This window comes from Rhodamnia argentea, chromosome 5, assembly GCF_020921035.1.
Source record: "Rhodamnia argentea isolate NSW1041297 chromosome 5, ASM2092103v1, whole genome shotgun sequence".
In the NCBI taxonomy this organism is placed as follows: domain Eukaryota; kingdom Viridiplantae; phylum Streptophyta; class Magnoliopsida; order Myrtales; family Myrtaceae; genus Rhodamnia; species Rhodamnia argentea.
In genome coordinates, this window is record NC_063154.1 from 18,522,458 (window position 1) to 18,548,889 (window position 26,432).

The 26,432-nt window shown below is 40.5% G+C and overlaps 4 protein-coding genes across 6 annotated transcripts; 2 read left to right on the forward strand and 2 right to left on the reverse strand.

Moving 5' to 3' along the window:
• The first annotated feature begins 7 nt into the window (after positions 1–7).
• Positions 8–2,632, forward strand: LOC115750642 (ADP-ribosylation factor 1-like). 2 transcript variants are annotated; one of them, XM_030688138.2, is made up of 6 exons: positions 8–205; positions 402–786; positions 1,071–1,141; positions 1,649–1,768; positions 2,018–2,136; positions 2,240–2,632. In XM_030688138.2, the coding sequence occupies exons 2-6, from the start codon at positions 639–641 to the stop codon at positions 2,328–2,330; spliced, it is 549 nt and encodes a 182-aa protein (XP_030543998.1). In that variant the 5' UTR covers positions 8–205; positions 402–638; the 3' UTR covers positions 2,331–2,632. The 2 variants fall into 2 exon arrangements, with proteins under 2 accessions (XP_030543998.1, XP_048134849.1); XM_048278892.1 differs by having other exon boundaries at positions 465–786.
• Positions 2,633–3,774: 1,142 nt separating this feature from the next.
• On the reverse strand, positions 3,775–6,342 carry LOC115750641 (putative ribosome biogenesis protein slx9-like). 2 transcript variants are annotated; one of them, XM_030688136.2, is made up of 6 exons: positions 6,210–6,342; positions 6,044–6,115; positions 5,889–5,947; positions 5,610–5,659; positions 4,348–4,490; positions 3,775–4,234 (listed from the first exon to the last, which is right to left on the reverse strand). In XM_030688136.2, exons 2-6 carry the CDS (start codon positions 6,061–6,063, stop codon positions 4,033–4,035), a joined length of 474 nt encoding a protein of 157 aa, XP_030543996.1. In that variant the 5' UTR covers positions 6,064–6,115; positions 6,210–6,342; the 3' UTR covers positions 3,775–4,032. The 2 variants fall into 2 exon arrangements, with proteins under 2 accessions (XP_030543996.1, XP_030543994.1); XM_030688134.2 differs by lacking the exon at positions 6,210–6,342 and having other exon boundaries at positions 6,044–6,199.
• A 10,921-nt stretch (positions 6,343–17,263) lies between these two features.
• Positions 17,264–18,663, forward strand: LOC115750666 (leucine-rich repeat receptor-like protein kinase PEPR1). Its single transcript, XM_030688171.2, has one exon. The coding sequence runs from the start codon at positions 17,358–17,360 to the stop codon at positions 18,540–18,542; it is 1,185 nt and encodes a 394-aa protein (XP_030544031.1). The 5' UTR covers positions 17,264–17,357; the 3' UTR covers positions 18,543–18,663.
• A 3,575-nt stretch (positions 18,664–22,238) lies between these two features.
• Positions 22,239–26,115, reverse strand: LOC115750667 (D-3-phosphoglycerate dehydrogenase 3, chloroplastic-like). The gene is made up of 5 exons (XM_030688172.2): positions 25,290–26,115; positions 23,834–24,210; positions 23,643–23,753; positions 23,466–23,561; positions 22,239–23,036 (listed from the first exon to the last, which is right to left on the reverse strand). The coding sequence occupies exons 1-5, from the start codon at positions 25,816–25,818 to the stop codon at positions 22,365–22,367; spliced, it is 1,785 nt and encodes a 594-aa protein (XP_030544032.1). The 5' UTR covers positions 25,819–26,115; the 3' UTR covers positions 22,239–22,364.
• Between the last annotated feature and the right edge of the window lie 317 nt (positions 26,116–26,432).

Consider the following 26,432-nt stretch of genomic DNA (forward strand, 5'->3'; position numbering starts at 1 on the left):
TGGGAATGCTGCTGAATCAGCTCTCATGATCCAATTTGTTCTTTTATCAACAGGGTGAAGTAAAAGGAGGAAAAACTCCATTAATCATCATCATAAAGTATTTCATTTTCCCCCTCGAGTTCGCCTATCTATATCTGGCATGGTGGAGCCTTTCCTTGTCCCTCCTTTTAGATCTGGTATAGAGGGGTTATATCACATTGAAAAGGTAAGAGCATGGACACTTTTGATGAAATGGGCATTTAGGCACGATTGTTCTAGCTTTCTTCAAGTCTAAAGATATGCTTGGATACTTTTAGGCAGGTTTGGCTATGTCAATGACGGCGTGCCTTTAGATGTTGGCACTCATACCACTGCATCAATTAGAGTTTTAATGCAGTCCACTTTTCCTCTGCTTTATACAGGAATCAATTCCATTTCCCTTTTCTTGCAATGGCATCTCACAAGGTGCTTACTTTGTGCATAAGAGATCTTCTTAAACCTAAGGCCTTACGTATCCTTAACCGTAGGCTTCCCTCGAGTGGCCATTTTCATTCATTTTCAGGTTGTTTTCTGTCTCATTCTCTGGTCTACTCTTGTTTACGGAACAGTCTTACTCCGTCTTTCTCTGTTCTTGCTCCCCCTCTGCACAAATTCTGAGCATGGGGGTTGCGGTATCTAAACTTGCAAAGCGGTTTCTAAAGAAGAGCGCGCTGAGGATACTGATGGTGGGTCTTGATGCTTCGGGCAAGACGACCATCCTACACAAGCTGAAGTTAGGCGAAATCGTCACGACGATGCCAACCATCGGTATGCACACCATCCATCAACGATGACGACCTTTTGGTCTTACTTTTTCTTAATCAAAGTCTTTTACTGGCAATATCTAATCTAACTTCACCACACATCTTTAAGCACGCTTTGTTTTGTGCCAATCTCTGAAATTTACATAATGACACAGTGAAATCGAAAGCAGTGATAGATGGGAGCACAAATATGCCAAGACGCTAGTAAATTACGAAAAGGGAAAACTGTGAATCTTTTCATAGCGAGTGCAGGATAGTCATCATCTGTTATAATTCTCTACTGGGCAGGTTTCAACGTAGAGACGGTAGAGTACATGGATGTCAATTTTAATGTTTGGGATATTGGAGGACAGGACAAGGTAACGCGACTTCTGTCTTTAAATGTTCAGTCATGTTTGCGTTTGCTATAGATTCTGAAGCCGTAGAAGATATATTCCCGTTGCGTGATTAGAGCATCTCACCTGGGTAAAACAGAGTACTAAGCACCTAGTACTCACAAAATGCCATCGGCGACTTATAAACGCGATCACCTTCACCTTGGCATAAAATTCCCAAACCTACACGGGCTCCATAATGAGTACGCGCACGAGGCACCCGAACATCTAGTGATCAAGTGAGGCACGAGTGGACGCGGATGAACAAATGGTCGACAAGTGCCTACTTTTAAGAGGCTGGGGGATGAAAATCTGGTCCAAGAATCATCAAACGTTTTTCCATGGAAGTGTTGTTTTATGTCATAATCACATATTGCGCTAGGAAAGCCCTCTCTTGGCCACCATGTCCTTGACTGAAAGATTTCGAGTATGGTACCTTCTTTTCGAACTCAGTTGCATGCTTTAGTTGATATGGAGACTCCCGCGTACCAGATCCGGCCTCTGTGGAGACACTATATCCAGAACACACAAGGACTCATCTTTGTGGTTGACAGCACTGACAGAGAGCGAATCGGCGAAGCTCGCAGCGAGTTGCATCAGATCCTAAGTGAGGTTAGTCAGTAGGTCATATGTATATGCATTGTTTTAAGACAATCGCAATAGTAGTTCTGTTATCATCCTCTGCGTTTCATTGATGCTGCTAGTCTTCACCATTTGAAAGCGGAACGCCCTCAAGGGGATTTGGAATGGAGCAATGGCCTGGTTGTTGTCAATGAGCTAACAGGCAGAGTTAAGGTCTCCAGGCCTTGGCATTGCGTTAAAATTAATGGCATGTCACAGCGAAATCTTTTTCTTTGGCAGAAGGAATTGGGTGACGCAGCTCTTCTTGTATTTGCCAACAAGCAAGACCTGCCAAACGCTATGCACGTCACAGAAGTCGCTGACAAACTCGCCCTACATTCAATCGGTCAGCGTCGCTGGTAAGCCTTAGCTTCGTCGTTCACTGAAGACAAAGGCTCTGCAGGAGTTACGGATCGGTTTCGGACTCAACTGTTGTTGTCTAAGATAAATATATTTGTTCAGGTATATACAGGGCACATCTGCGACCTCTGGACAGGGACTCTACCAAGGCCTCGATTGGCTGCATAACAACATCCCCGGCAAGGCCGTGTAGAAGGGTCTCTTGCTTGATTCTTCAGCAGCAGAGAACGGATTAACGAATGGAATCTACGCTTCATCTTTCTCGAGCCATGCACTCAGAACTACAGGCCATCCTTTTTAGCAAACTGGACTTCCAAGACGTCATCACACCTCAAAGTGTGAGTTTAGCAGAAGTAAGAATCAATTCTTTCTTCGGTTGGGGTCATCGTAATTGGGCCGTAGCGATAGTTGTAAACTGTATCCTGCGTTCTGTCTTGCATATGGTGGCAAACGAATACCAAAAGTTCCAACAGTTCAATGAATGCCCAAATATTTAGGCTCCGTTTGTTTCGTGAAAAATGTGACAATTTTGGAAAATATTTTCTAGAAAGTCATTTTTCAGGAAAATGATCATTTTTTTTCGGTGTTTGGTTGAAACCTAAAAATATAATAGAAAATGTTTTCCGACGTTTGGTTGGTAAATATTTTTTTCTTTTATTTTCTTCCTTCATTCTATTGTTTTCGCCGTGCACTCAAACATTCCAAACCAAATTCCTGGAGGGATTTCAACATTTCAAGCCCGGTCACGCGGACAGTGGCCCAATCCAAGGGCCTCCAACATTCCAAATTGCTTTTGTTGCTGCAACGCCGGTCATCACAACCTTGCCGCTGCCGTCGCACGATCCCCTCTTCCCACAGAAGACGATGCGGCGATTGTCGAAGCGAAGGTCGGAGGAGAGACCAGACTCCACAATCGGCAAGATCGAAGAAGTCATCATGATCAAAAGAGGAGGAGGACGACGGGGATGTGGAGGCGTTGTCGTCAGCAAAGGACCGATTGGCCGCTCGTCTTTGCCGTCGTCGTCATTAAAGGGAACTTGTGCCGAATCGGTATCGACGGGCTCTTCCTTCTGCGGTGGCTGGATGAATTCGGTGGCGATTATGGTGGATTTTCAGAGAGAAAGGGGCAGGGGAGTGTGATTATTTTCTGCATGGAGAGTGAGGGATCGAAGTAATTTAAGAGAGAGAGAGTGGAAGGAGCGAAGAACTTGGGGGAGGAAGGGATTTTAGAGAGAGAGCGGAAGGAGCCAAGAACTTTAGGGAGGTATTGTCTTGAGGAAAAGGATGGGAGAACGCGTCAGATAGGATTTCCGCTTTTTAGAAACGGAATTCATTTTCCTCAATTCTAGAAAGATATTTTTCGTTGATCGGAAAATATTTTCCTTGGCCGTTCATTTTCCACACCCCAAACGCAAGAAAATGAGGAAAAATTTTTCCTAAAAGATATTTTTCATGAAACAAACAAAGCCTTAGTGTAAGTTCATCTATCATTGGCCCAATTTTGTCAGCTTAGAAGATTTTTGCCAATCCATCATTGAATCCCTAACACATCCCACAAAATGCATCTTTTCTCATACAGACACCCAGAGATTTCTTTATGAAGAATCTGAGTTGAAATGATCTGAATCAGAATGGGATAGGCACTTCAAAACGTTCAGAAGTAGAGATCATACCGCAAAGTCAGGACTATGGTCTTTTCTGTACAGCACTTCCAGATGACATAGACTTGCGTCTAGGTGGAAGCAAGCGCGCCCGCTCATTTCAGTAGTCATCATCCCCAAAATAAGGAAAACCGCAATCAGGCGATAGGCAAATTCTACCATCCCACACATGCATCATTTTACTTTCATCATCAGAGGCGACCAAAAGATCTTCCCTGGCAATGAGACCTGGATTTAGATCTCCATTGATTGATCGGCAGAAGCCGCCTTTGATTTCTTGCTTTTCCTCTTCTTTCCTCCAGTTTTATTCTTCTTCTTGGGTTTCTCATCCAGAACAGGTTGTGTGCTCTCTAAGTGCCGTTGAATTGAAGCCAGTGGATTTGATTGGAAAGCCGGGTGATTAAGGACTGTACTCAACTGTTTCCCTTCCTTCAATCTGGAACGGAGGAAATTGAAATGACCGCTACTTACCATACAACTCAGCTTGAAAAGAGTAATCCTGAAATATGATATTTTAGGCGGTTTAATAGAGCAGTGCAAAACACTTACATTAGCTTCCCCCTAGATCTGCAACTCAGCTTGAACTCAGCGGGTGGACACAATTGCTTGGTCTCTGCCTCAGGAAGGAACTCGGAGAGGGTGGAGAGGTCATATGCTTTCAACTTTTTTTGCCGACTTCTCAATTTCTTCTTCTGTCATAACAATACAAATCTCTTAGCAGGCATCCCTTGATTTTTAAGCACTGTATTCACCTTGCAGAGAGCATTTAACCAACAATGCATCATCTAGTCAAGCATTACATCATGTATGCCCTAACTAACGAGCAGATATTAATCTATCTAGCTACCACAATCCAACGAGAATCAAGTCATTGTTGGGTTTCCATGAGGAGATACGTGTTCTTAGCGTTCAAAGCTCCTATTTTCTAGTGAGTCCAAAAACTGTACAGGATGGGAAGAATAAGATAAAATAACTAAAACACGAGGGCCTTGATTGGGTTAAGATCAATGGCACAAAAACCTATCTTTGGCAATAGCACCAGAAGGGTTTCAGCAAAATATATCCTATTAGCAGCTTCATCTAGCAAATTCTCTTCTAACGCTCCATGCTTCTTCATTATTCTATCACTCAGACCTGCTCGTCACTCAACCTCTACAGAAGCAAGCTATGACATGCATCCAAGATAATAAAATTAGTCTTTGCTTTACACATAACATGGTTCTAGACTTAAAAAGGAGAAGACATCACAACGGAAACAAGCAACAGTTTCCAAGTCAAGTTGGGTTAGCAGTAGATTAATGAAGAAAAGACATTGATTACAATCAAAGTGAAAAAGCCGACTGCAGCATACATATTGCAATTTACGTGATTAAACTGACATGAATAATCGAGCAACAAAGCTTCTATTAGAAACCGGTCATGGGACGACCATCTCTTTTTTGTTTGGATGTTGCCCTTTCGTCTTTCACTCACAGAAAAAGGAAATAGAGCAGCCCGCTATCCATCCAATTGTTCCAACCAAAATACACGAGTCATTCCGTATTGTTCACAGACCCGATGTGCGAAGAATAATGAACCACAGCGAAGAACTCAAACACCTTCACAATCATATCCCTTAGTAATCATTCTCCGAATGCCGAAATTTTACACTTATCCGAAAACACATGTAAACGACAACACGAGGAGCACGTGTTCACACATATATAAGCAACCAGACCCAACAAAGCAGGGGTTAGAAGATCATAACAAGAAGGTGTCATGTCAAGAAGAAGTGATAAAGCAAATTGGGGCATGAGTGGACAGAAACTCGCCTTGCCAATAGCACTTTTCGCACCCAAAGAAGCAACAGTATCCCTAACCTCTGTATCAAAGCAAAAGAAAGGGCTTCACTTCACAAATGATCACAACCCCAACAAAACGAAAAGAAAGAAAACACATTGCATATTCCATCACAGAGACAAAACATCCCGCTCATCCGTCAGCTAAATTACCACAACGATCAACGTAATTCTCATGAATCCCCCCCTAAAAGAAGGGAAAAAATCATCAAATTCTCATCCAACCAAATGGAAGAACGGGCTGAACATTACTGGCATAGAACTGGAGCTTCTTCTCGAACTTGCGATCAGCTTTGGCCGCTAAATCCGACCTGCAATCGATGCTCAAACGCGAAGAAATCGCAACCATCAACACACGCCAACGATGTCTCGGAATGCACCGGAGCATCGGAAAATCAGGAACTCACCGAGAGCCCGGCTTGCCCATGATTGCGAATCCCCTGAGCCTTTCCCAGAGCGACCAACGCTTGCCTTTTCCACTTGGGACCCAAAATTGAAGAACACGGCGTTCAATTAGCATCCCCAAGAACGGAAAACTACGGATTTGGAGCTACTCTGAGGCGAATGCCATACCTTTGGGAAGAGAAGTCGCCGGCAAAAGTTTTTGAGCTTCCAATCTGTTGCAGTGGTGGTGCGAAGTTGCTAGCAAGAGGTTGAAGACGACCCAAGGACGGCGGAAGAGCGGAGCGGGACTACGCTTTGTTACGGAAGCTCTAATTTGTTCGGTGTTGCAGTAATATATTTCCCTTTTTTTCATATATAATTTCCCTTCTAAAGAAAATCTTTCAGATTAATGCTACAAAAAATCTTAGATGTTTGGATCAGCACGAACTTCAAACTAGTATATCTATGACAAGTCTACTCAGATATAATTTTTAAGTCATCAGAAAACCTCAAACCGATACACAAGTGACACATTTATCATACGTTAATTTTAGTTATAGGGGTCAAATTGGTGGGTCGAGTTGGGTCGGGTCCGGGTTCGATCAAATATGATCCAATTTATATTGACACATTTAATCCGTTTTGACTTATTTTTATACATTACAAATTTTATGACCTATAACTGACCCAACATATACCCGACTCTATACGTATAATTTAAATACTTATATTTTTAACTAAATGATTAAAAATAAATTTAAAAAATGTAAAAATCATTTCGCCGACCGCCCGTTGCCACCTGCCTCCCGCCGCAGCACACCGCCACCGCTTGCCCGGCCGCCACCCGCCATGCTCTCGCCGTTGTTGTGGGGTCCTTGTTCTAAGAGACGGGGAAGCCGTGGAGCTGTCTGCCTTGCATAGCCTGAAGCAGCAGAAGCCTCCGACAGGGCCTCGGGGTGCTTCCAATGCCCCGGATAGGGACCGCTTCACATACATCTTCCCAAAATACAAATGAACATCTTTCGTGCTCTTATACGCAGTCCTCAAATGTTGGAGATATGTTCGATTATGCGAGAAACATTAGTTTCTTGAATTGACACCCCTGTTTATAAGAAGGTGGGGATGCAATGCCCAGGATCAAACCTGGTTGACTATTATTACAAGGGAATGTGTGCAGAAATTTCTCTATCAATCATGTGCACGGTCGTGATAAGCTCGACTAACCGCGCAGTGGCCAGGCAGGCGAGAGGGCGGCGGCGGCGACGAGTTGGTGGGCAGGCGGTGGGCCGGCACACGAGAGCCGGTAGCGCAGGCGGGGGACCACGGCGCACGGGCGGTTGGTGGCGATTTACAAGTGAATAAAAGTAATCTTGCAAAACTAAGGATCACGGATAGAAAATGGGTTGAGTTAAAACCTATATTTGATTAGGCTTTATAGGCCTAAACTCATATTTGACACATTTTTAAATTTGTTTGAACTCATATTTGACCCAAATGAATAAAAGTGAGTTAAAAAGGTAGGTCAATGACTCATATGGACACCTCTAATTTCTGTCAAGTTTTATCACGAAATTGATGAGATAGATGGCATATGATAATAACTCAGTTCACATAACAAAGATAAAAGTGTGCTCAATCGATGGCAATGAAGGAGTATGCTCGATGAAGAGGAAGACTAATAAGGACCAAAGTGCTCTAAGAGAGAGAGAGAGAGAGAAGCCCAATTTGTTGTAAAATTAGGGCTAATTGAGAAAATAAATAGAGAGTTATAAATTTTCGTGTGAGCTAACGGAAGATAGATGTGTGATATGTGTATCGGTTTAAGATTTTTAATGACTCAAAAATTAATTTGCGATAAATTTGTCATATTGGTTCTAGTTTAGGATTTTTAGAGATCCAAAAAAAATTTGTCTATAAATTCATCACAAGTGTACAAATTTGAAATTTTCCGACTCATTTTTTTTTCTATCATATCTCTAACTCTCTTTTCTCTCGACTTTTTTGCTCGCCTCTTTAGAGAGGGAGAGAGTCGAACTCTGCACCCGTGATACTAACACCCCACCTCCCAATCCCTTTGCCCCGTTGGATTAACTTAAAATCTTATGCTGCTCAGGGAAAAGATTTTCAGCTTTCTCATAACAAAAATAAAAAAAAGGAGTTTTCTAATTTTACTTCTTTTGTCTTTGGAAATATGATAGAAAATTCATGAACTAGGGGAAGCCGACTCAGTTTGGCTTTAAGATAATGAGACATAAACACGTGCGTTGCACGGAAATATCTATATAACTATATAATATGAAAAAATTATCAAAAAAATCTTAAATTTATAATAATTGTGTCGATCGGTCTTAATTTTTTTTTTTTTACCAATTCAGTCTTAAACTTTTTGTATTTATGTCAATTCAGTCTATCCGATTAATTTTGGCTAGAAATCACCGACGTGGCGTTCTTTGCACCGACGTGGCAATTTTTAATTATATTTTTTTATTTTTTATTTTTCTTTTTCTTTTATTTTTTTGGGTTTTATTTTTTTTCTTACCTATCTTCTTCAATCTCCAGCCATTGACTCGCCTGCATCGTAAAGCTCGCCCTTGCTAGTGGCTGGCGAGTCGCTAGACCTTGGCGGCGGCTGGAGGTTGAAGAAGATTGGGAAGAAAAAAAATAAAATCAAAAATCAAAAAAGATAATATTAAAAATTGCCATGTCAATTCCGATAGCGCCACATCAACGATTTTCAGCCAAAATTAGCTAAATGGATTGGCTTTGCACGATCGCAAACGGTTTAAAGTTGAATTAACGCAATTACAATTGATTTAGGACTTTTTTTTTTTTTTGCATTAATTTAGTGGACGGACTTCATATTTTAATTGAAGAGCGTTAATATCATTATTTGGAGGAGCATGTTCACTTTGCTTTCTTTTGTATCTTCATAAGTCCGTCTTCCGTCCGCAATCGACCATTCCCTCGTTTGGCAGCACAATCACTCCGGCCAATTGGCAACGGTCGGATCTCAATTGGAACCTCCAACTTTAGCAAAACTATGTCTCTATTAAAATGGAAAAAAAAATTACTAAATCTCTATTATTTAGGGCTTCCAATTTAAATGGCAATTCAACACGATTAGTCTATGCCAGTAGAATCCCACATGCACACATGTACAAGCAACAAACAAGTTTTTTAGTGAGTCGATCGATTGATTTTGAATTTTTATGTGTAGAAAGAACTGGACCGACGTAAAATAGTAGCACAACTATATGAACGATAGCGGTGGAAGTGTTAGGATTGAAATGCACCTAAGTTGCATTTAGACAGACGTGAATTGTCGGAGAGTGCACGGGTGGCCATGCATTAGTGACCTAGAGTTGATGAATCAAACATTAATTTCGCTATAGATTGTAGATACACGTTATGGAGTAGACATACATTAATGAATTAATGCATCCAAATTATTGTTTGACATAACAAACTAGATATGGTTAAGTATACCTTATTGTCCTAGTTTGTCACTTACTTAGCCGTTCATACGATTCACCAAGCAGCTAAAACGAAGGACTACCTCAAACAAAGATAGGGCTAAACCTAAGATCGCCATGTGGAAATATTTCATTGAAAGGTAAATAGGGTCTGAAAAGATTTGAACTCGAAATCTCTTGTTATGATACCATGTAAGATTTTGTCGGACAATCGCCAACTGTTCTAAAAATGTAAGCTTTTTAGATAAAAATTGGTTTAATATTTAAATATTATATCATTTGAAAGGGAGAAAAAAAACACAAGAAAAAGACCAAGAAGGACATAATTAGGACCTAAGGCCTGCAATGGATTTTGCGCATGTTCTAATAATTAATAACCTAATTAAGAATTAACTTTTCTTGTTTTTGTTAGGAAAAAGAAAAGAAGCATGTTGGTGAAAAAACGCGAACAGAAATAATTGAACTCGGTATAAGAATTGAATATAAGGAGCTATATTTGAATTTTCGACCTAATTAATCTCTCTAAAGATGCACGCAAACCGCACAGTTTATGCGTATCGAGTAAAACTCCACTCGTAGGATAACGAAATCGGGTCTGACATGATTATTAATCTATAAAATTGGACCCATTAATGGAGGACATAGCGAAAAAAAAAAACGTGGACAATGCGGCGCTGACTGATGATAAAATTGTTACAAAATTTGGGGCTGTTGTATTTGGTACATAAACAATTGTAGAATGTTAGTCTCAAAAGCATCTTTTGACAGCTAATGATACTAGGGTTCGATTTGAACATTTGAAAGCTTACTGATTCGTATGATTATGTTATTGCCTTTTAATCCGGCCCCGTCTTGACAAGTTGAGATGAGTTTGGTGGAGGATTTTTTTATTAATCCCCCCGACATCATCACTGATAAATGCCACAAAATTATTAAATGACATAGGAAAATGACGAGACGCCAATGATTTTTTATTTTTTATTTTTTTGGTTCTGTTATAAGCCTGAAAGTGATCTTTGTCTCCTTAGCTGATTTTGCCAGCTTGCTGCGTAAGAGGTGGGATATACAATAGGCTACAGTCTAACATGAGGGGATCGCATTTGAGATGAGAGTCGTGTTTGGTAGGGTTTGACCATGTGATTAGTGTTCGATCCGGATGTTAAGAGATTCTATGTTCGTATCGAATGTCTCTCTCTTACAATAATTTTATAGGTCACATTTACCTTCTTGTGAGACCGGTGGGCGGTTTGCATGCATTCGAGCGATAAGTCTAACTTAAATGTTCGAATCAATTATAATCAAATCCCTTATATACATAATTTGACCAAATTCGGTTGACATGACTATTGGTTGATGCCAAATTATGCAAAATCTGCCGATACTCGCATGGACGTGTGTGGAAAAGTTTAAATAACATAGACAATGTTAGAGCATGATATGGACGAAATTTAGTCAATACAAACGACGACATGTGTGGACGGCTATGCCAGAAGAATTTCATCCATGTCGTGCTACGACGTTGGTCAATGGCCACGTCAGCTGGATTTAGTCGTATTTGATATTGAAGGGACTTAATTGGAAAATTTATGATAACAGGTGGACTTGATCAAACGAATTAAACATACATAGATTCGTTAGAAAAAAAAAAAAGTGGAAGTATATAAACCACAAGCATACCATTTTCCTATAGAAAAATAATTGCAAAGGATTGTCTTGAAGTTTCTAATCATAGCAATGAAGTTTTTAATGTAAATTAGTGTGGAATTTAAGCTCAATTTCTTTCGCGGAGAATGAAAAATTTAGAAAATATTTTCTTAAAAATAATTGCTTATATTGCTTAAAATAATTGATCAATAGAAAAAGATTCCTTATTGACAATAAATTAAGTCAAAATATTTTCTTGAAAGATGACAATATTTTCAATCTTTTATTTTTGTCAGCAATATAATCAATTAATTTTCAAAAAATATTTTTAAGTTGTTCATTATTTGAGAAACAATATGAAGAATAATTTTCTAACAATAATCTTTTGAAGTAATTAGTCAATGAAAAATATTTTCATTATTTACATTACTTTATGCCTAAATAGTCTCGTGGATAATGAAAATATTTTTCATTATCTTTGGAAAAATATTTTTTAAATCATTCATTTTTTGCAAAACAACACATCATTAATTCATCCTTCTCAAATTTATAAAAACTTCATTGAGATAAGAACGCCACAAATGTCATAACTTTTTTTTAACTCAATTGAGTGCCACCTTTTTAAGAAATCGTTCACTTAAGTACCATTGGTGATTTCTCTCTCTGGAAAATCTGACATGGCATAAATTCATTATATAACACTCGACGTGGCTCGCTGATAAGATGAAATCGGCAATGAGAAGTTAAACCGCGTTGGTTAGATATCTATTTGAAGAACACTGATTCAATTTTTTTTTTAAAAAAGTTGGGCCAAAATTCTGTCCAAATTGACAAAGTAGATGAAGAGCCCTGACTCTGCTTCCAACCTGAAATTGAGAATCCTAGAGCAATCGGTGCAAAGCCCTAACTCAAAAAGAGGTTTTCTTGAACATTCTCTATCACCCTTTATTTATTTCGTCCTCCAATGGATTTTAGGCTCTCAGAGGAAGCGCAAGGATAGAGAAGAGGGAGTGACACCATACTAGACATGGCTGGTTCATCTGAACCGGCGGTTCCGATTCCTAGAAAAGGTGGAACCGGAATCGGAACCGGCCCTTGAAGGGGCTAGTTCCGGTTTGGGTTCGGAGCCGCCGGTTCCCGCGCACAACGGCTCTTTCTCCCTAGGCTTCCTCTCCTTTTTTTTTTTTTTTTAAATAGTTGGAACCGGCGATTCTAGGCCGGTTCCGGGTTGGAACGGTGGGCCTAGTCAACGGGCTGATTCCGGGCCCCCAATTCCATTTGGCCATGTCTACACCAGACGACGGAGGACGAGCTTCAATATCTTCTAAAAAGCCAAGTTGGATTCAAAAATATAATTTAGAAAGCCACGTAGGACGAATTGTCGGAATAAGCACTCAAGTGAACAATTTTATATCGATATATCATTCAAGTAAACAAATAAAAAATTATGACATTCAATTGAGCATCATACGAAAGTTATTACATTTCCACAGTTGGTGTCCCCTGACTTTATTTGTCTATATATATTTCTCATCCAACTACTTTTTAAATAGATTAAGTTGCAAAGTCAACTCGAGTGGGGTCTCAATTTTTGTGTCCCAAAAGAGTAGTCCGATGCTTTGGGTCCATTATTCCTTAGGGCCAGCTGCCCTAACATTGTGACTTACAGCTGGTATGATTGGTAAAGCAAATAAAAGATTGAAGGAAGAAAAAAAAGAGTTACCCCACCACTTGAGTCCAGCATTTATTTATTTATTGCGTTTTCTTTAACGAGAACATAAAAGGAAATTCTAACGAAAAAATAGCATCCAATGATCCTTAAACTTCGAACTTTCTTGTGAGGAGATTAAAGGAATAGTGACATAAATAGTCATTGAACTTTGATCAAATGTGTAATGTAATATTAAATTTTTAATTTGAGCCATATGATCCTGAACTTTAGCCAAAGATGCAATATAGTCCTTGAATTTTAATTTAACCAATACGATCCCTAAATTTTTTAAACATGTTTAACTTAGTCCATGAACTACAAGAAGATATTCAATTTAGTCATTCTATTAATTCAAGTTCGGGAAGGATATTTGACATTTTCTTATAATTCGGGGACCAAGTTGAACATGTTTTCAAAAGTTCGGAGACCACATTTAATAAATTAAAAGTTCGGGGACGACAATACATATTAGGCTAAATTTCAATGATCATATTGGTCAAATTAAAAGTTCAGAAATTACATTACACATTAAGCCAAAGTTTTGGCACCATTTATGTCATTTTTTCAAAATTAAACTATTAAGAGACATCGGAAAGCCCGAAGGCAGCTATCCCGATAGGCCAGCGGGCAGAACGAGGAGAGGGCCTTGATATTTTGTGAGGAATCTGATCAAAGTGCTTAAAGCATTGAAAATTTTTATCCTTCTATCCTCTAGAGTTAGCTTTTTCATAAAGACCAGAGTAGACAGTACACATTATGGTCCACCAGGAGCGAAGAATAAATCTCCATAGGAAGAGATTTTTAGGGAATTTTATTGTTGTATTCTAAATCTAAAATAACATGTCAAGTAAGAATTTATAAGTATCTAACATTGCTTATCTACGGGATTTAAACTGCTCTCTAAATATATGCAAAATTGCTACACCTATAAATTCAAGCATTTTGTATTGCACTTTTTATCATAGTATCTAAGTTACGTTGCACGCAAGAGGGAGTATTGAAATGTCCCACATCACTTGTTTATGGGATTTATCTGTTTTATATGTAGTTTAATTTTTTGGGGCGAGATATCTAACAAAATTGAAGTTTAATATGTTGAGAAAGAATTGAATATGTTCGTTTGAAGCGAAGCTATTTCTGAGAAAATTTGTACCGACTTTCTGATGTTTGGATAGTGAAAATATGATCGATATACGGAAAATATTTTCCGCGTATTTGAAAACCACAAACTTAGAGTCCGTTTGTTTGAAAAAAAATGTGTTTCTTCGAAATTGTTTTTGAATTTTCCGGCATTTTGATAACGGAAAACTTATCGATCAAGGGAAAATGTTTTCCATGGACGGAAAACAACAAGCTTAGATTGGAGGAAAATTTCTTCTTCTAACAAAATAAGAAGAAAATCAATTTCCTCAAACCATTAAATAAATGAAAACTAACAACTTTCTTTCAATTTTCATAACAAGAATTTTATCTTTGCCCTGAAATTTTCAGTGAAGTAAACACACCATGATATCTTGTTTTGAAAAATGATTCTTTTACTGATAAGCTATTATTTGGATACAGTAATGAAGGCTGATTGATGAAGTCCTTCCTCACCAGCATTCCTCAAACTTCACGAATTTCCTTACAAGGGGCACTCATGTAGATTTTATAGTAGATAACATTTCAAAAACCATGCTCATCTTTTCCACCAAAGTCACTTGCATTTCCTTAATAAGACTCCAAATTCTATCCGACCGAAATCACCAACTTCATCCCAATCCTTTCGGCTCTTTGAACCGTCGGTGATGCGACGGGTCAAATGCGACGTCGTGTGATTTTGTCGAGAGATCGACAGGGGGGTTTGACGAGCATTAGGGATTAGAGTTCTCAAGAGCTAGTGTTCGAGACCAGAGATTCAATTCATGTCATTCTTGCATATGGGGTTTCGTTTTGTCTTTGTGAAGTAACAGTGAGGATAGATGCATCGGTACAACCATAGGATGTACAAAAATTTCTGAAATGTAAGTACTGGACGGTCGGTGGGGACATAAATACAGAGAAGAGTAGTCTCACGTCGGAGTTCTCCCTCCCATGAGATAGTTTACAACCATGTTGCTTTGCTGCATCGCGACCGGAAGTCGAGCAACCCAAATTAAGATTGTGCAACCACTGCCCGTGCCGGCGTTGCCAAGGATGGCACCATGGTTGCTGTTGCCGACCTAGGGCTGTTTGATTCAACCCCGACCTATTATGCGAGTAACCAATGCCCTAAAATGATGAATTTCGCGAATCGATTTCTCATCACGAGTGCAGGCCACATCGATCGGACCGAATAGATTTCGGCTTTCCATTCACTATAATTTTTTTTCCTTTACACGTAATAAAAGGAAAAGTTGCACATTCACCATTTTTAAGTTCATTAATCTATTTGCCAAAATGAAAATCGTACCACCGACACCAATCGTCACTAAATGCCATAAGCTTCTCAGTGACATTGCTAGTCATAACTCCCCTTTAGGAAGCGGGACCCGCCCCGACCCGCCCCGCAACTTTTGTGAAGTTATGGTTAGGCCCAATCATTTCAAGAAACTTTTACATATCCCCCCGTAAGTCTTGTTCGCACCAAAATTTAAGGAAGTAATGTTAGGAATTTTCAGCAAAAGTCTTCTGAATTAAGCCTATGTTCTAAAACAATCCGGATTTAATTTGTCAATTATGATTAATGATGAGTAATTAATTCGAAAATTGGGAAAGAACGCTTCTAGATGGAATGATTGGATTTTGCTATTCGGTCTATCCCTTATTTTTGTGACATTGACTATCCATTGGCAACTCTAAAAAGTCAAGAACTAGGGATGTAGGTGCAAAAAAAATTCAAGGGCTATTGTCCTATTTAGGAAATTATTAAAAGAGTCATTATTAAGAAAGTTAAATGTCCTTTGCTATTTATTTTACGGAATACACCATCTTTCTAAATTGAGGGAAAAAAAGAACAAATTCTTTGAATATCATACGAGTTAACAACCCAAAACAATGAACTGAAATTGTCTTAACAACGTTCTCTAGTACACATCCGCTAAAAGAATTTAATTAATCAATGAACGCTGGGATTCTCCAGTTTTGGTCCCATGACCATCCGGTCCGGTTCTAGGGTGGGATTGGATTGGATCGGGAACCCATCACCCCTCCCGCAAAAGCTCGAGTTCTAGATTCAGCTCGGCCCCATCTACCCGCGTCATCCGAACGCCGAGCCTGCGTGACATTTCCGTGCCGATTAGGTGGCTATCCCCATCAAATCTAGTATAATAGTATACGATTTTTCTCTCTTTTATTTCTATTGATTTTTCTAATTAGTATAGTGATTAATCTTGTTATTAACTCTAAGCAAGGCGCGAAAATGAAGTAAACTAATTGTGTCGGCATTAATTTTATCTGACACATTAATAAAATCTCCACGCTCACTGATTTTCGAAGCTTCATTCTGAGTCGTTCATTAAATTTCCATTTAAAATGGACTTTAGTTAAAGGCTGATAGGACGCATGAGAACCGACCCGGAGCCTACGACATGTACGTACCATTAGAGTGTGGGACTTGAATAGATCCTCGGGGTCAATGATTGGGGTACATTTATCACGTCACCAATAAATCAAGTCTAATTGATGATCTTATTAAATTATGCTTCCATTATTATGAAAGACAAGTGCCAACCATATTAACTCTTCAATGAAATTCTACTGCATATCTAGAGTTAGATCAATGGCTGAATCTAGTTGGATCCGACCCAGTTTCGACCCTAAAAAATCCTTGTTCAACCCCACACATTAAAAAAGTTGCTCAAAGGTATAGATCGATTGAGATTGAGAGGAAAAATCATTTTCCGGATGTGTGACCATATCTTGATCACTTACTTAGACGGTTGCTGTCGACCCGTTGATCAAATCTACTTAAAGTGTGATTCTTAGCATTTTTCTAATCGAGAACCCGCCGAATTTGTGTAATACTCAACATTTAACTATATAAACACATAAGTGCGAAGTTATCGTTTGAACTTGTTTTATTATAACAAATCGATTACTTCTGAAGACCCTACGGAGTCTAAAAACAGAAACATAAGATCCCATGACAATTCTTGAATCGCAATAAAATACAAATACTAATAGAAGAATTTGAAAAATTTTTGTATAATTTGGTATATCATAATGAAAATTACACCAACGTATTTATAGGCTTTATCAAACCACTCCAATATATATCGATACGTACGTACAATCAAAGAGAGATATATGCGCAATATACAAAATCAATAAAATTATTAAATCTCTCTAACTTAGAAAATTATCCTAAATAAATTCTAATTATCTCTAATAAAGATTATTTTTGTTCAAGCATATGTTCCACGGCCCCAAAGCCAATGTGCTTTCCAGCCATTGACCATTGAGGACAACCCCCCACCCCACCACCTCCCACCACCACCACCTCCACCTCCGTCAATCGCTCGCAAATTCCACCTAGGCAAACCAAAAACCATGGCCAATCCCCTCTCCTCTCTCTCCCTCTTCTTCATCGTCGCCGCCGTCGTTCACAGCCGACAAGCCCACTCGCTCACCTCCCCCTCCGACGTCGCCGCCCTCAAGGCCTTCAAGTCCGCCGTCGTCCCCTCCTCCATCGCCCCCTGGTCCTGCCTCGCCTCCTGGAACTTCTCCTCCTCCGACCCCTGCGCCCTCCCCCGCCGCTCCTACTTCACCTGTGGCCTCTCCTGCTCCTCCTCCTCCTCCTCCGGCGGTCCTGCCCGGATCACCCTGATCACCCTCGACCCCGCCGGTTACTCCGGCACCCTCTCCCCTCTGGTGTCCCGCCTCTCCCGCCTCGCCGTCCTCGACCTCTCCGACAACTCCTTCCGCGGCCCCATCCCCTCCTCCCTCTCCTCCCTCTCCGCCCTAACCACCCTCTCCCTCCGCGCCAACTCCTTCTCCGGCTCCGTCCCCGCCTTAACCGGCCTCAAGAACCTCCGGTCCCTCGACTTCTCGTATAACTCCCTCTCCGGGTCGCTGCCGAGTTCGCTTAGCTCGCTCTCGAGCCTGACCCGTCTCGACCTCAGCTTCAACCGCCTGACCGGGTCCATCCCGAAGCTCCCGCCGAACCTGCTCGAGCTCGCCCTGAGGGCGAACTCGCTCTCCGGGCCCCTCTGGAAGGACTCGTTCGCCGAGTCCGTTCAGCTGGAGGTCGTCGAACTCGGCCACAATTGGCTCGCCGGAGCCCTCGAGCCCTGGCTCTTCCTGCTCCCCTCCATCCAGCAGATCGATCTGGCCAACAACAGCCTCGCCCGCATCGACGTCGCGACCCCGCCCGCGGGGGGCGGCGGCAGCCTGGTCGCCGTCGACCTGGGGTTCAACCGGATCGAGGGATTCGTCCCCGGCAGCTTCGCGAACTACCCGCAGCTGTCCTCGCTGTCGCTGCGGTACAACAGGCTGAGGGGGGACATCCCGGCGGAGTTCGGGCGGAAGGCGACGCTGAGGAGGCTGTTCCTGGACGGGAACTACCTGACGGGGAAGCCGCCGGAGGGGCTGTTCTCAGGGGAGGCGACGGTGGCGTTCGGGAGCCTGGGGGACAACTGCCTGAGGGAGTGTCCGGCGAGGTCGCAGCTGTGCGTGCCGTCGCAGAAGCCGGACGCGGTGTGCAAGCGGGCGTATGGTGGAAGACCGAGGTCGTAGCTTCGTGTCAGGTTTCAGTCAGATTTTCAACGTTATCTTATTATTATTATTATTATTTTTTGGCCACTCTTGTCTTTTTCCTCTTTTTTTTATTTATTTATAACTATCAGAGACGTGTAGACAAAAAAAAGTAAAAAAAGAGAGAGAGAGAGAGAGTATGAATAAGAGGTTCTCCACGTGTGTTTGTATAGCTGAAGATTGTGACTTTTCCTCGCATGGAATGAAGTATATCAGTTAAGGAAAGTATAAACTTACTCATTTCTCTTTCTCCCTCATTTTTTTTTTATTTTGATTTTTTAGATAATTTGAAATCGTATCATAACTTATGATGATCTCTATTTCATGTTTACCGTGCTCATCATTTCTTGTTGTCCAGCTGAATTTAGATTATTTTTATTTGATCGAACGGCTAAATTTAGATTGCATGCATAAGTGGTGAGCATGGTTTTAAAGTAAAATCGAAAAAAAAAAAAAAATTAGTTCTAAGGTTGTAAAAATTGGGGAACCCGTTCGATGGGTAGGTTTTTAGGTTTCAAGTGGTAGAATCTGTAACTTATGACGATTTTTTTTTTTTTTTTTTTTGTATTTCTCTTGTTCCATGTCTTCACATGATCTTGCAAGATTCCATAGAGTTCCATGATGAGCACGTGATCTGGAATCACTAATGTGAACTTCCATTTTTTATATTCATGACTGAGGCTTTTACTTTGTTAATATTTTCAAATTTTTCATGTGTCTAAATACGAGTTGTGGTCATAAATTATAACAATAAATGGTAGTCGTTAGATATTATGATTTACTGCAATCATTTAACTAAAAAATGCGTGTGAAAATTCTAGTTTAAGGTTTCTAGATGTGCATGGTAGGTTTGAGATTTCAAAATTTTGAAAACCGGTCTCGATAGGTAGTTCTAGATTTCTTCCATTTGGACTGATCGTGAAACCCCTCAATCCTAGCATGCCTTAAATTTTATTTTCTAGAGTTACTATCTCGCCCGCCATACGATTTTTAGCCAAACTCAAGGGGCGATTACTATTTAAAGATGCCACCAAGTGCATATTTGGCTTTTTGTTAAAATGAAAGAAATATAACACTCTTATTTTCTAAATAAAAGAATAATCTTGCTTAAAAACATCGTAAGGGAGATCTAAAAGTGTTCGAAGATAGATTTATATTCTTCACTTCTAATCTCATATTCATTTAGAGAAAATGACATCACTAGTGCCGCATAATTTTCTCACGGGGTTCACTCGCGTGCTATAGCGTTTTTAGCCAGTCACTTGAGTGCATAACCAAAATATATAATATATATATCCCAAATATCGACAATCCGACGTGACGTATCATTTGCAGGGAATATTTTTTAAAAGTCCAAGTACTCAAGTGGTTGCTTGAAAAATTACGATGCTCGAGCGCATGTTTTTCATAAAATTTTATGGCGCATTGAAATGTTATAATCTTCAAATGAGTGCGGTACAATTTTTTTACTATTCATTGATTTTCTAATTTACTTTCTCGTTTTATTAGCCTGCAAATTTTTTTAATTTCCTATTTTTCGCGTCACTTCCGACCGGCCCAAACATTTATGGAGGAGGGGCTTGAGTGACGTGGGAGTGAAGTCATAAATAAGAATATTGTTTTTTTTTTTGTGTTTTTATCTGAAACATAAATAGACAGTTGATTTTTGGAATTTTTTTTCTTTTTTCCAAAAATCGGTTCGGTGTCGACGGATTTGCCGGCATTTTCTGACACTGAACTTGACATCCGCAGGAATGCGCAGGAGGAATCTTTCCGAATTTCTGGATAAAACAATAGCGGAAAAAAAAAGCTTTTCTCATTTAAAATAAAACAAGTCAGAAAGCTCTTATGACCAACCCCCAAAAAGATATTTTTTATTTAAAAAAAAAATCGCTTGAACGACAACCCCACTAAAATGCTAACGGTTAGAAAAACTTTCGATGTGAGATCTATCGTAATTGTTAGAATTCAGCGCACAATCAAGTCCAAGTACAACGTTAAGCGAAAAAGAGAAATAAAAATACGAGATTTTATCCCCGATTCACCTTTAAATTGGGGCTACGTCCGATAGAGGATTCCATTATAATTAACATATCGCACATCTCGTAGCATCACTCAATTACGGGCCCAAACTACTAAATTACAAGCGAAAAAAAAAATACAATATATATTCATGAGCATAAACCCAAATTACTAATGAAAAATTACGGATTTAAATCGTAAAAACCCTTTGGCGTCTAGGAGGGCACTGCTCCCTTGAAACCCCCACCAAGGCGATTCTCCCGAAACCCCGCTAGCTCGGCGTGGAGTAGGACCCATGTGATTTCCTGTCATATGAGAGTATGAATCACACCACAGCAATAATTAGGGGTCATCGATTTTTTTTATCCGATTCAATCTCATTCTAGACTCGAGAATCGGACCAATAGGATTGATTCTTAGTTTCGAAAGCGGAGATCGGACTAGAGGTGCTTGGATTGGATCGGCTGAACCTATGCGGCCGGTTCTAGAACGGTATAGTGAAATCGATCGCATGTATTTGAAACACATATTCACACATTTTAAGTTGTAAATGTACCCCTAATAATAATAAAAAATTAAATGATTTCTTTAAAAAAAACTCTAAGAAGTAAACTTAAATTTTTTAAAGAAAGCTAATCCAATTCGAGTGAATGGATCCATCTACAAAACCGAGAACCGAACTGAAAATTGCCAGTTACATGAAATTGGGAATTGGGCCAGAGTCCCCATGAACTGGTCTGAACCAGGAAATTCGATCTAATCAGAGCATTTCTTGATCCAATCAATTCTTTTGGCTCACCCCTTGTAGTAATTAGGTATCACGGCAAAGAGTGGCTCAGATATCCGCTCAGCCGACCCCGTGCCGTCGGAACGCGTTTACATCACATCAATCTTGCGAAAATCCAAGTTTGTGCAGAATAAAGAACAAAGAAAAGATGACTTGGAACCTACAAAAGTCGTTGGTTTTAACTTTATCTCGTGTCTGATAACGACACTCTCCATCTTGTCATATCCTTTCCATAGTGGTCGGCACCGAATTTCTTCCCCCAGCTCTTGGACCAATAAGCATAAATAGGGTACATGATATAAATCGCAATTAAATTTTGGATTTAATATACAATATAATCTATAAAATTTAAATTATTCAATATAAATCTTGAATTTTTTATACATATTTAATTTAGTAAATGAATTTATGAAATACAATTCATGGAGTGAATGAAACATGTATCCAAAATATATGGACGATATTGAACAAATAAAAAGTTCAGGATAATATTACACATTCGGCTAAAGTTTGAGGATTACATTGCATATTGAAAAACATTCAAAAACCATTGAGTCAATTTCTAGCATGAATATCGGTACTTTGCATGTCATCTTTTAATGATATTTCAATGTATTCAAGCATCGTTTATGTTTTTTTTCTGAAGGCCCGATTAATAAGCTTTCCTAGAGCACTGATTAAATCAAATAAAAGTGGAAATAACAAATTTCAAGATAACTATAAAGAAAACAACAAAAAAATATGTACAATTTCATAAGATCAATAACTTCAAATCGCACACCGTAATATTTTAAAAAATAGCTGTTATAAGACTTAACAAGTGTCTAATAGCTCTCTTTTGAGATTTGCTTCTTGAGATTTGAAGCACTATTCTCAAAAGGGAAACCAAGTTATTCAAGCAATTGAAACTTAACAAGTGACACATCTTTACAAAGGTAGAGATGAAAGGGCATCAAATAATGTGTTACAATGAAATAACGTGTTGTGTGCAGCATTTACACAATCAGGAAAACGAACTCCCGAATCGCGGCGATCTCGCCGATCTTCTTCAGCGTTTCCTTGGTGGGTTGATCATCCAGCTTGATCGAGATCATGCTTTCCGAGTCCACGGCGGTCCTTGTAACTTTCATGAAGCCGATGTTCACGTTCGCCTCTCCCAGGATGCTTCCAATCTTTCCTATTGAACCCGGCTGATCGATTGCCCTGCAGAGTAGTATGCACCCTTCCAACAGAACGTCTACCTCGAAGTTCCCGATCTTCGTCAAGAAGGGGAGCCCGTCTTTTACCTGCCCCTCAACTTCGATCTCCCCGGACGTTGATACGGCGCCGTCGAATCTCGAGTCCACGTTCGCAATCTGAACCTGGATGAACTCGAGAGGGTACTCTGGCGAACCGGTCAAATTGACTCGCTCTTCGGTAATTCTGAGCCCTCTTTGCTTAGCTACTGAATCTCCATTCACCCAGTTGACGATGACGCTGGAAATGGGTTCGATGAGGCCCTTGATTATCCCGGCTCGGAGGAGTTTCGTATCAAGTTGATCTGGTTCTCTAGCAGAAGCGTACGTGACTTTTACTGTTTTGAAACCACCTCTTCCTGCTATTAGTTTAACAGCAAATCTTCCTAGATTAATTGCAAGGTCCAGAAATGGTCTCAACTCTGCAAGAACCTGATAGAACAAAGGAAGCACTGAAATGTGCAGGACATATTTCTTATGAAATGTAAAAAAGCAGGCAACTATAATCAGATATAACAGCATATTAATGGAATATCAAGGTTTTCTTAGCCCAACAAAGGAGTTTATTATGACCTTAGATAACATTGTAATAGATAAGAATCCAGATAAAATCGAAGGATCAGTGCATGACTAAATTATTTGTTCTACTTTATTAGTCCATGTAATTGTCAATTAATTGGTAAAAGACGATAGAGTTCTACTAGGAGAATAAGGGCAATGGCTTCTGAATGTAAATTCATCAACAATCCAACAACATATATGCAGTATGCTGCTCGGAAGGAGCACTCTCATGTTGCATGTAAGGTGGTTTAGCTCATGAGGAGGCAAGATGCTACACAATATAAAGATGCCAGGTGATACCTCAGCCTCAACCATCGGTTCATTGACTACAGTTGAAGGAAGATCTCCTTCTAAAGCTTTAATGACCGCTTCTGCAATTTCGATAGCCAATTCTCCCTGCATATTGCTTTGGCTGTCATCTGATGCCACAAAAAGAGAAAAGTCCAAGCATTCATAAAGTCAGGCCATTCAACCAACCTGAGCTTCAAAAGTACTGTCCCCAAGATGTGGGGTGACGATAACTTTCTCATGTTGGACCAGCTTGTTGTCTTTTGTTGGCGGCTCCTCTATCAAAACATCTACTGCTGCCTACTAGAGAAATCACTTCAATGTTCCATAGGACATAATTAGCAGTCCCCAAAGGACGAAAGTGAGACAGAAACAAGTACCCGAGACACAATTCCTGAATCAAGTGCCCTGACTAGAGCGTCTTCATCAATCAATCCTCCATGAGCAACATTCAGAATTTGAACGCCTTTCTTCATCTTTGCAAAGGTCTCATCATTAAGCATCTTCTGTGTGGCAGGAGTAAGATGCATGTGCAAGGAGATGAAATCTGCATTCGCTATGGCATTGTCGAATGTCACCAGCTCTACCCCAATTGCACGGGCTAGATGACCAGAGGCGTATGGATCATATGCAATTACATGCATTCCAAGACCTTTGGCACGTCGGGCAACATCAAACCCAACCTCTCCAAAACCCATAACAGCAAGGGTTTTCCCTGAAAGAGACATGCCCACATACTTTTTCCGTTGCCAATCACCTGCATTAGCCGATGCATGTATGTCAAGAGTCACTTCAAGTTTCTGGCCATATTGTCACAGTCAAGGTCTTTCACACGCTTTCTAGCCGAAACAGCTGAGTGTTTTAACTATCCAGCTTGAGAATATGTAGTATGTACACAAAAATAGAAAATCTGTTATTTTCAAGTGTTCCATTCAAAAATACACGCCAGATTGATCAAAATTCCGGCTACAGAAAACTGTCATCAATCAAGTAGCTCCTCTACAAAATTCTAAGATCTGGAGGTAACCCCTCAGAAAGCCATTGCTACTATTAAAGAGGAAATATGTTGGTAAACATAGCCCCTGCATAAATATACTGAGATTCACAAACTCAACCTGTTCCTTCAGCATCCTGACTTCTCAAGGTCAGAAGGAACCTCATAAACTGAAGAAGTTATTTCAATTTCTATGTACGGGAAAAGGTTTCCTGAATCTACACTGCATCTTGCAGTAACTAGTATGTGGTTGTACTAAGACATCTTGAAACACTTTTCAGATTGATTCCGCTTCAGAATCATCATTCTGACCAGAATTTTAAACGCCTCTCCCCTTATTCTTCAAACAGTAATGTGTGAAAATAATCCATCTAGACCCTGTGTCCTTCAAACAACAAATTTTCCCAAAAAAAGGCCGCCTAGAGAAGGCATCCAATCATCGCCGTCCTACCCGTTTAGATCACAAAATCATAGCTGCACGAGGATAGCCAAGCTTTTTACCCTCAGATTCCAAGTCCCATGTTCTTGTCTCCGATTGTTCACATGAAACCGAACGATGATCCAATGGAATCGTTTGATAGCTTCTGATTGTGGAATATATTCCAAGAACTTTAGGGACAAAAGTATCTCATGCCATGAAAGTTTTCACAAGTAAATATTCATTAAGTAGAAGCCAGAAAGACCATTCAGCAGTTCCCATTTGAGTCCCCACTTGCATGAACGACCCTCTAGATTGTTTCCTCTATATATGTACTGCACATACTAAACAATGCCAAAACAGAACAAACAGCCAGAACTAGAAGTGCTGAAAAAGTATCGAAATTCTTAAAACAAACACTTACCCGACTTCACCGAAACTGCAGCTTGTGCAACGTTTCGGGCCATGGCCGTCAGGAGCGCAATCGCGTGCTCCGCCACTGCCGAGGCACTTGCATTTGGGGCATTCACCACCAAGCACCGATTCTCGTTTGCCGCCGCCAAGTTCACATTGTCGATCCCACCCCCAGCGATCCCGACCACCTTCAGCCTCCCTCTGGAGCAGTCGAACAAGTCCCTGCTCACCTTCATCTCGCTCCCCACGATGAGGGCGTCGCATCCGTCGATCCTCGCGCACAGCTCCTCCGGCGCGAGGTCAACTGCGTAGTCAACTTCAGCGAAATCCCTGAGGATCCCCAGCCCCGCTTCTCCGAGCTCGTCCGCCACCAGGACGGTGAACCGGTCGTCATCGGAGGACGCGCGCAGGGGCGCCGGCGGGCGGCGGGGGCCCTGGCAGAGGGAGACAGAGGAGGCGAGGTTCGGCGAGAGAGCGGGCTTCGAGGAGGCGAAATTGCCGGTCGCCAAGGCTTTTCCGAGGTTGATGGTGCTCCCCATTTCGTCGTGAATTTGGATTCAATCGGCGGAGGGGGAGGGAACTTATATAGCATGAGGTGGTGGTGGCGTTTCATGGCGGAATTGTGGCTTTTCATGGAAAAGAGAGGGAACAGGAAGGGAGGTTTCCGAGAAAAAATGGGAATAAATTCATGGGAACTTGGTCAACAATGCCGAGGGGTTAACCAACTTCAGAAGCATAACAAAGTCGTCGCTTCCTCCGCCGTCGGCGGCTGTCGAGCACCGTCACGGTCGACGACGGAGGTGGCGTCTCCCGCCTTCCGACCCCGACGATGTCTGAACGCATTCCTTCCGTTGTAGGAAAAGAATACGAAGATTGTCTCTTAAATATACTACCAAATGTGCAGAAGAACTGCCATCGTGGAAAAAATCGGTATTTGAAAAATTAAACAAAATTAATTAATTACAAATTTTTTAAAAATTATTAAATAATGTAAAGAAATAAATTGTATAAACATACGTTGGCATGCAATATATGTAAAGTGAGAAAAGAAAAACTTTTCAAGATTTGGATTTCTTCTTCTTCTTTTTTCGGAAAAATGTCATTGTTGGATAAGAAATAGAAAGCTACTATTCCGACAACTGATAAGACCTGT

Excerpts from the sequence above, each read along its gene's own strand:
- LOC115750642 (XM_030688138.2), top strand. The coding sequence starts at position 639 with ATGGGGGTTGCGGTATCTAAACTTGCAAAGCGGTTTCTAAAGAAGAGC. Across the intron at positions 1,769-2,017 it reads TGCATCAGATCCTAAGTGAG|AAGGAATTGGGTGACGCAGC; the intron begins GTTAGTCAGTAG and ends TTTCTTTGGCAG. Across the intron at positions 2,137-2,239 it reads TCAATCGGTCAGCGTCGCTG|GTATATACAGGGCACATCTG; the intron begins GTAAGCCTTAGC and ends ATATTTGTTCAG.
- LOC115750641 (XM_030688134.2), bottom strand. The coding sequence starts at position 6,156 with ATGCTAATTGAACGCCGTGTTCTTCAATTTTGGGTCCCAAGTGGAAAA. Across the intron at positions 5,660-5,888 it reads GAAGCTCCAGTTCTATGCCA|AGGTTAGGGATACTGTTGCT; the intron begins GTAATGTTCAGC and ends GCTTTGATACAG. Across the intron at positions 4,491-5,609 it reads CGAAAAGTGCTATTGGCAAG|AAGAAGAAATTGAGAAGTCG; the intron begins GCGAGTTTCTGT and ends TTGTTATGACAG.
- LOC115750666 (XM_030688171.2), top strand. The coding sequence starts at position 17,358 with ATGGCCAATCCCCTCTCCTCTCTCTCCCTCTTCTTCATCGTCGCCGCC.
- LOC115750667 (XM_030688172.2), bottom strand. The coding sequence starts at position 25,818 with ATGGGGAGCACCATCAACCTCGGAAAAGCCTTGGCGACCGGCAATTTC. Across the intron at positions 23,754-23,833 it reads ATTCAGGAATTGTGTCTCGG|GCAGCAGTAGATGTTTTGAT; the intron begins GTACTTGTTTCT and ends TTTCTCTAGTAG. Across the intron at positions 23,037-23,465 it reads AACCGATGGTTGAGGCTGAG|GTTCTTGCAGAGTTGAGACC; the intron begins GTATCACCTGGC and ends TTGTTCTATCAG.